Source organism: Magnolia sinica, chromosome 14, assembly GCF_029962835.1.
Source record: "Magnolia sinica isolate HGM2019 chromosome 14, MsV1, whole genome shotgun sequence".
Classification (NCBI taxonomy): Eukaryota; Viridiplantae; Streptophyta; class Magnoliopsida; order Magnoliales; family Magnoliaceae; genus Magnolia; species Magnolia sinica.
Window position 1 is genome coordinate 30425 of NC_080586.1, and position 9020 is coordinate 39444.

At 37.8% G+C, this 9020-nt stretch overlaps 1 protein-coding gene across 1 annotated transcript; it reads left to right on the forward strand.

Annotated features, from left to right (window-relative positions):
• The first annotated feature begins 401 nt into the window (after window positions 1–401).
• On the forward strand, window positions 402–8048 carry LOC131225345 (uncharacterized). The gene is made up of 7 exons (XM_058220874.1): window positions 402–430; window positions 3207–3276; window positions 5760–5853; window positions 6011–6139; window positions 7252–7302; window positions 7450–7588; window positions 7720–8048. Exons 2-6 carry the CDS (start codon window positions 3212–3214, stop codon window positions 7549–7551), a joined length of 441 nt encoding a protein of 146 aa, XP_058076857.1. The 5' UTR covers window positions 402–430; window positions 3207–3211; the 3' UTR covers window positions 7552–7588; window positions 7720–8048.
• The last annotated feature ends 972 nt before the right edge of the window (window positions 8049–9020 follow it).

Genomic DNA, 9020 nt, shown 5'->3' on the forward strand with positions numbered 1-9020 from the left:
GTCGACGCCTCTGTCTGAGCTCGTCCCCCTCTTGCATTTCCCTGTGGATGGAAGGAGGTGACATTTCTCCTCTTTTTTCTTTTTTCTTTTTGGGGGGTTTTCTATAAATTTGTACAACTGTAGAAGTAGTTGTTCCCCGATCTGTTGTTCCTTCTATATATGGAGAGGATGGAGGCTGTTTAAAACAGATCCGCCAGGTCTGTTCTAAGACTTGTGATGATTGTGATTGTCTAAGCACTTGTTTCCTTGATGCCTTGATGCTGACCAATCAAGGCAATTTCAGATTTCTGGTGCAAAAATTACCATCACCGAACCCAGACCTGGAGCAATAGAGACTGTGATTATAATATCTAAAACACCTGAGCAGACACATGCTGCCCAGAGTCTTCTTCAATGAGCAGGGCACTCCTTGACTTGTTGCATTGGACCGGTAATCTTTGAAATTCTGCTGCATCTGACCTGTCTTTGAGTATATTCAGCTAGAAAGAAACAGTATGATTTGCTCCTTGTTAGCCGCTGATAGAATCACTAGCATCACCACTTCATCATCATCATAGCCTTGTCCCAACTATTTGGGGTCAGCTTTATGTAAGTCCCTACCCTATGTTAGTGAACAAGCCCTCATATCCCTTCTCACCACCTCAATCAATGCCCTTTTAGGTTTTTCTCTCATTCTCATTTCAGGCCCTGCAACTCTAATCAATGTTTCTCTCCTTAAAAGAGTCGTCTCAGTACTTCAATGCACATGACCACACCCTCTCAATCTGATCATCATCATTTTATTTCTATTGGGACTGCTACTAGGTTGCTTCGGAGACCTCATTCTTAACTGTGTCGTTCCTAGCCTTCCCATACATACATCTTAACAACCTCATCTTTGCAATGCTCAGTTTTTGCTTATGATGTCCTCTCATTGCCCAGCACCCATCATAGTTGGTCGAATAGATGTCACAGAGAAATTTCTCCTCGAGTTTTGAGGCATGCATTGGTCACACAAAACCCCGAAGGTACATTTCTGCTTCATCCACCCAGCTCTAGCTCTACTGGCAACATCCTGGTCACTCCCCATCCTTTTGAATAAGAGCAAGGCAACAAAACCCATCGCATTGAATAAGATGAGGTTATCTATTAGATTAAGCTGGCAAATTTTCCTCTTTTGTTGTTTTTCTTGTGCTTTGGATATTCAAAATTCAGAGAGCGAACTTAGTTTTTTTGAAATCATGGCATAGGGTTATGTTGTTAATTTATGACCTATACAACTAGTCCAACACTATGTTAAAATCTCATTTTGTTCAGTGAACTTTCTAAGCCCACACACATGCCACACATCCGCCACTTGGCAAATTGGTATGAGATCCAAATTCCAATCCATTCATTGGAGAGGTACTGCTATGTAAATGCTCTTGCCCAAGAATCGGGTTGGTCCACTCATCAGGTGGGCCACAGTTTATGAAACCAATATATGACTAAAAAAACTTTAATAACTTGGCTGAAGTTTTTTTACCCATCCAACTGCTTCTAAAATCATCGCCCACCTGCTGAATGGAACATATTTATTTTCATGCAATAACAAGAGCGAACTTAGCAAAGCTCTTGTTCACTTTGGCTGAATTTAGTCAGTCAATATTTGGTTATTGCGAGTGGAGATTTGAACAGGAGATTGCTTCGATTTGCTGACTTCTAGTACTAAGTCATCCTAGAAAGAAAGAAAAAAAAAACCACTTTATGTTCCAAAAATAGCAAATCCCTGAAACCAAAGTATTGTGCGCAAAACTTACACACACACATTGCATTATTTGATTCTTTACCATGATAATTTGTCCATGTTGTGGTAAACCTGCAGGGATTAGTTTTGGCTGTTGCCAAGATTTAAAGCAATCTCTAAGCTGTTTCAATCTATTATCACTTTGGTGTTGTAAATTTGAAGTCTCTAGATATAATAGTAAATTTCTGACAGTATTCTAGATGAGCCATCAGCCATCTTATCTTCTGCCCAGAATCATGAGTGAGATGAGAACTATTTTTGTCTTGTGTAGACTGATGGGATTATGAGAACTTTTTTTTTTTTTTTTTTTTAAATTTATTTTGGGGGGTGGGGGGGGCGGCGGCAATAGAGGTGTCAGTGACTCACTGAGACAAGCTTTGTGCACCGAGTCCAGAAGTAATTGAAACGGATGTCCTTCTCAAGTCTGAAGGAAAGAAAACCTGCTTAATGAATATCACTCTTCAACCGCAATTATTCAGAATTTGGGGAAACGAAATGCAGAAATTTGAATTCGAATGGTGGACCTTGCGAACAGAGAGCTAACCCGCCGCATGCGCCAGAGCCGGAGCATATTGAGTATTTTAAATCCTAGGCCGGCGCTTTGATTTGTGAAGAGGAGACTGAGAGGTTGTAAAGGCACTGTCGAACAGACATCGAAGACAAACCAAGTGGACAGGTACCTGCACTCAAATTGTGCAGCGGACTTGAGATATATCTTCCTACCAACTTCACTCATCTCTGGTAATTTCTTGCCTTAAGCATACCATTTTGTCTTGTGTAGACTGATGGGATTATGATTCCCTCTACTTAAATCAACTGTTAGAATTGTTATAGTGACCTTGTACGTATATGCACTGTTGATGCTCAACTCTTGACTCAACTCAGCCCCATCTAGTCGACTCAATTGAACTAGTTTTTTTTATTATTATTACTGACAAAAACTCAAGAAGACTAGGTAACCTCTAGCAAACTTCCTAGATTTGACAGATGGCAATCATCCCAAGTGAATGTGTTTCCACGGAAGCCAATATCTAGGATTCCATTGTCATCCATCAATTCCTATGCCCCCTTGGTTTTCTTTTCCATGGGTGAAAAACAATGTTGAAGTCTCCCGAAAGCATCCATGGCTAGGTGAAAGAATTAGATAGATTTTTTTTTTGTTACATTGAGGTGGAATATTCTTTCTAATGGACTGGTTGTTAAGATGTTAGGAAGTGGGATTCTGTGAAGTGTGAAATATTGTCATTTTCTTTCTCCTTTTGATGTGCATTACTAGCTAGTATCAGGAGAGATTTTCTGATAAATACTAGCTTCTTTTTGAGATGGGGTATATTTCTTAGGGTTAGGTTGAGTTGGGTTTGCAGAAATCTTAGCTGTCCACTCTCTATGGATTCTAATTCAGGATGATTTAGATCTTAATACAATTATCTGTTCTGTGCAGCGGAAATGGTAAGAAGGCAAGCTTTATTCCTTGGTGACTCAGAGCTGCAGCAACTGCTTCACATCTTCAGGTACTTGTTGAATATTGAGTTGCAAATTTTACTTTTGAAAATGATGCTGAATGAGATTGACTTTACTTATGAACTTTCTTGTTGGTCATGTTATATGTGTTGGTAGCCAACACCCATTCATTTATAACTGAAGGAGCTAGGGGGAAACTAGATTCAGGGCATGTGATTGACTTTCATCTTGTCATTTCTTTGTTCATGTCAATTTCATTTGAACAATTCCTAATTAAAATACAGTAATCCATCTAAGGGAACTGGAAAACAAAAACCAAAAAAAAAAAAAAATCAATTTTTTTTGCCTCTTGTTATTTGACATAATGATTAACTTTGATGTGTGTCACATGCATGTCATTTTACTGTTTCATCCATCAATTTGATTATAGGTATCGTATCAGCCAATATGTATTGTATCCATATCATCTGGATATGATATGCAATACAGGGCCAAATTGGCCCACCCCAAAATATTCCATACATATGGCTCTGTATGTATAGTGTTTTGTTTCCAATTTCCTACTCCAATTCTAATTACAAATCAATACTAAGTAGGTAACTTGCTAGATTGGTCAAACAGGCTTGAAGTAGAAAAAGGATACTACAACCTGAATATGGAGACTGCTAATTTACTGCTACCATGCAATAGGAACTGCCTTCTGTTAAATGGTCCAATCATGTGACTAGAGGATCATTTTGGGCCCCACAGTTGGTCCCTCCAACCTTGTGGCCCTGTAGGGTCCACTAGGCAACCTGCCATCATGTGGGCCTATCAGTTGCCCATGTGGGATCCATAAGTGATTGGCATGGGGCACCTCTAATTGATCGATCATGCATGGAGCCCACCCCCGGACCTTTGGTGACAAGTCTTGATGAAAAGATTTTGTTCCCTCAGTAGTAATCTGATGCAGGCAATGTTTTACAACCAGGAGCACTATTACAGCTTGTACCACTATAATAGCAGTGGACCATTTCTTCATTATTTTGTGGTTGGATGCTGGAGAGACAAGATAAAGCAATTGAAAGCTACCCAACCAACCACCACCATAACACCAACTTGGAAAAGAGGTGAGCCTGTAACTGCCATCTGATTGTTGAGCTGCTAAGGGCCCATTTGGTTGCCACTTAAAAAATGAATTTCATCTCATTTAAATCTGTTTGCTTAATTTTAGGTGCCCATGGTTCATTTTTTAGGTATTGCAGTCTCCAATATGGATGTTCTGCTTTTGATTGCTTTACCTCTTGTTTGATTTGGATTTTGTCCAAAAGGTACCCAATGGACCCAACCCGATCTTAATGCGTCCAGATCCAATTTTCCAGACTCATTTAGAAATCAGACCAGGTTTGGGTCCACCATTTAGAGAATTGGCCTGGTCAAAATTGGGTCGAGTATGGGTTGTGTCGTGTCCTACCATCTTGGACATAGTTAAAATCAGTTTGGCACTCCTGTATTTATATTTTTTACTCTCTTTTTTTCCTGAAAGTTTGGGATATTTATAGATTTGTTTTAATGCAGGATTGTGCAGTCTCCTATCTCTGAACTTTGTTTTGATCAAAACAGCAATACTGAACGATCCGTATCTCATGAAAAGGTTTGGTCTCTAGTATTCAGTCACTTGTTGCCAAAACTGCCTTGTCAACTGAATGTGTCTCATCTAATGTTCTGGTACTTGTGTCTCAATTCTGCTCTTAATTCATCTCAGCCATCAGTTAGCACCACTGATACATCTCTTTCTTCTGGCAATGGAGCTTTGGATCCAATGGATACGTCTCCTTGTTCTACTAACCACTTAGATGGCATACATGATGACAACACTTAGACAATTCCCAAGATTTGCAAATCAACAAAACCTGGAAGAAGGGCATCACCAGAAGCCATAAAGATGTGGAAAGAAAATGGTTTTACTAGGTAAATATACAAAAGGATGTACTAAATGGCTGAGTGCTAGCAAGTTGTTAATATTCAGTGGTGATACTAAGATTCAACCTTTTGCGCAGCCTAATAATTGCATCTATAGAGCTGGATACTTGGAGCATAGTTCAAGAGCTTCTACCACTTTTTTCGAATTCAACACCATTTGCCATTTATCATCAATATCATCAGGTCCAATGCATTTGCCATTTATCATCAATATCTTCAGGTCCAATGCCCTGGGTCCTGTTGGCTTTATTTTGTGTGCATCTGTTAGTCTACTCTTTTTAATGGTAATCATGTTAAAAGCTATTGAATTGATGCGGCATACCTATCAGTCCCGGCCAAAACCCGTACTATTTCAATGATGAGTTCTTATCCCAACCAATCCAACAGTCTGGTCCCTTCCAGTAAGTAAACACCGGTCATTGCTGAGGCTCATCAAACTGGAAGCTCCTCATTGATCAAGTCAGTTTATTTCTTGTACTGCATATTTTGAGGTTATCATAAAATCGATTTCATTCAGCCAATGTCTGTTGCTTGTTGGAATTGTCTAATTGTTTTCATTTACATTGAGAAGGAAGGCTGTCAAAATTTTGACTCCTGGAGGGAACATGCTGGAGTTGGGTCATGAGCTACGCTTACCCTTTGTTAATTGGGTTATAACAAACCAGGTATATCTCTTGAATTTTTATTCGAGAAACTCAAATCTTTTGAATTGCTGATATTAATCTTGCTGGGAAGTTACATTTTTTTAGTCTTGCCATTTTTGAAATATTCTATATGATTTGGAACCTTCAAGTATCATCTTGATTTATTGGTTTGCAACAGGTAAAGATTTGGGAAGACAGGAAGGCATTGCCACTTTTAACATTGAGGCCACATGATGACGAACCTATTAACTCAGTTACATTCTTGACAGTGCCTCATCACCCTGATCACATAGTTCTTATCACAATGGTATGGGTTACCCCATCTTTATAATATATATATGTGTGTGTGTGTGTGTGTGTATATATATATATATATATATATATATATATATATATATACACACATTTTTTTTTATTACCACACCTTTCAATGAATAACCGGTCTGGACATGTTTGTTTTAACTCTACAGCTTCTTGATTCTAGAATTCCCAATGTTTTTAGTCCGGTAACAGTTTATAATGGCCAAGGGCCAAATCCGTTATGAGGCGAGATATTATCCGTCTTGGCCTATTGAATTTTTTTATACAAAATCATTTTTAATATACATCCTTTTTATGGATAATGGAAAATATACATCAGGCATCTTTTTTTGTGGTGATTGCTCTATCAAAGGGATCAATGGCTATGGATGAACCATGCCCGAAAAATCTATTAGTTTGGAAGATCCTAGTCACCTCTCTTAGGAAAATTTTCAGGTGAATGTGGACTGTGGCTGTATTTCTCTTCTTAACCTGTCTATTTCCAGGTCAGAGATTAAAATGTCAGAATGTATGCATTTATTCATAAAGTAATTGTATAGTTTTCCATAGGGAACTTAAACTATTGGATTTGGGGCATATGATTGGCCTCACCATGGATAAGAAAATATCGGAATATTTCATCAGTTTACTCATTTAACTCATTTTCTTTGAATATGGACTACTCCTTTCATCAATTTCTTACTGAATTTAATCCCTTAAATGTTTTACTGTGCTGTCCATATTTGACCCTTAATTCTTGATATCATCTGGAGTGTTTTTATTACTAGAAAACTATAAGTATGGAATGAATTTTGTGTTGAATAAAATTTTCTCACTTGTTAGATACGTAGATTTTAATTGTTGGTGCATATTTTTGTACTACTCTACCCAACCAATGTTTTTATACTCCTGACCAATGTCATTTATGGTTGAAGATCGTTTTGTTCTTTTAACAATTTGTTTCCTAGTTAATTTAAAAAGAATCTAAATGAAGACATTGTAGTGGTATTTTGGGTCAAAATTCTGGCACCTGTATGACAACGAGGAAGTACATTTAACATGTTTGAACTTTGAGTATTGGTCGTCATATTCATATGCATTGGGCTTCAATCACTGCAGGGGTATTACTCAATGGCTAAACAGCCATCGGACTTTGAGGTTCTCAATCAGGTAACCATCACCTATTGTCTTTTGTCATCATTGTGTTTCTTTTTTGTATTTCTATCTTCTTCTTGGTAGTTATTCCTAATTACACTAATCTGTTTACTCTCAGCACAATTGTCATTTACATATTTATTTTGGGTTGTTTTGGTTAAGGGAATTTGTATTCTTTTTCTGAGGGATGCTGAAACAAATGAAAACTCCGACTGCTGTATTGTTGAGAAGAGAAGAAATGGATGGATAAATTGGGTCTTTTAGCAAATTTCTTCTGTTCATTTTGGATTTTTTTTATTTTGTATTTAATCTATTTTATTCATTCTGGTTTATTTGTAAACTCTTTTTTACTGCCTTGCCAAAAAAGGATGATTGAAATTCTGCATTTTCCCCAGAATTTTATCACTGATCTGGGTTTTGTCATTTTTGAAGGTCAAGATAAGATTGTTGATTTTGAGATGAAGCTCATGGACATTGACAACAAGCATCTTGGAATTCCAAAATCAGAGTATCATGCCATTGTAAAGATGCCATCAGCTGAGTTCTCAAGGATTTGCAAGGACCTCAGCAGCATTGGAGATACTGGTATCATCATCATCATTGCATGAGTTAGTATTGAGATACTTCCGTACACATAATACTGTGTACTGAATTCACCCACCATCCATTGGCTGAAATTTGAATAGAATGTGTAGGGATTCTTGTTGGTTGTTTCATACTAATGTCCAACATTCATATCAACAGTTATAGTTCACTAACAATATCTATGTTTTGGTTTGGGGTGATTGTAGTTCTCTACTAGGGGTGATATTGGAACTGCAAATATTGTTTGCCGGCAAGGTGCGTTAGATATTGACTGCTTTTCCCCCTTTGTGAACAACCTGAGGCATTTCTCTCCATTTAAGTGGTTTGGGTTTTGTTTTTGTAGTGACATATGACCCAAACAGTATTTTCATTAATGAACAAGTCATTGTAATAATGACAAATGTCATCTATTTGTCAGTGTTTTTAAGCTGGGCTGGACTGGACGGTTTGATTAATCTGGGTCAGAACCAGCCATGAAAATGAGCCAAGTTGCCTGGAAACCCATTTTGGGCAAGAAATCATTTAAACCGTCCAGCTGGTCTGCACATCTGGATTGGGCATATTGCCAGTTGGACTGCTACTTCAATTCTACTGTTTATTGGTAAAATTCAAAATGGGTAGTGATGTTCGAGTACCATTTTATTTTTTTATTTTATAGAGCGAACACTACCAACTGTGCCATAGGCAGCTAGTTGCAGTCATTTCCTATTATTTTATTTGTTTAAACATGTCATGGTTGGACTGGAACAGACCATTGTTTGGATTTGGACCAAACTGCTGACAGAAAGGTCTGGTCTTAGGATTTAAAACATTAGTATTCAGTGTATGACAAGCATATAACTCACTGAATGGTAAATCTTTTTCAATTTTCCCCCTTTTCTAGCATTGTTTGAATGTTTCTGAAATGGATTGATTTTGAGTTATGTACATTAGATAACTTTAAAAGGAGAAAACCTCCATGTATATCTTACACACTATTCCGGTTCCATTTAATTCATTATATAAGCATGCATTTGACAGGGCTTCAAAATCACCAGGCAGAGTCTGTGGAGATCCGTTCCAAGTTGGAAAGCTGTGTCAACAAACAAGTACCCATCTGCTGGGCATTTCATGTCCAATCAGTAAAGCCTTGGTATCCAACTTGCACA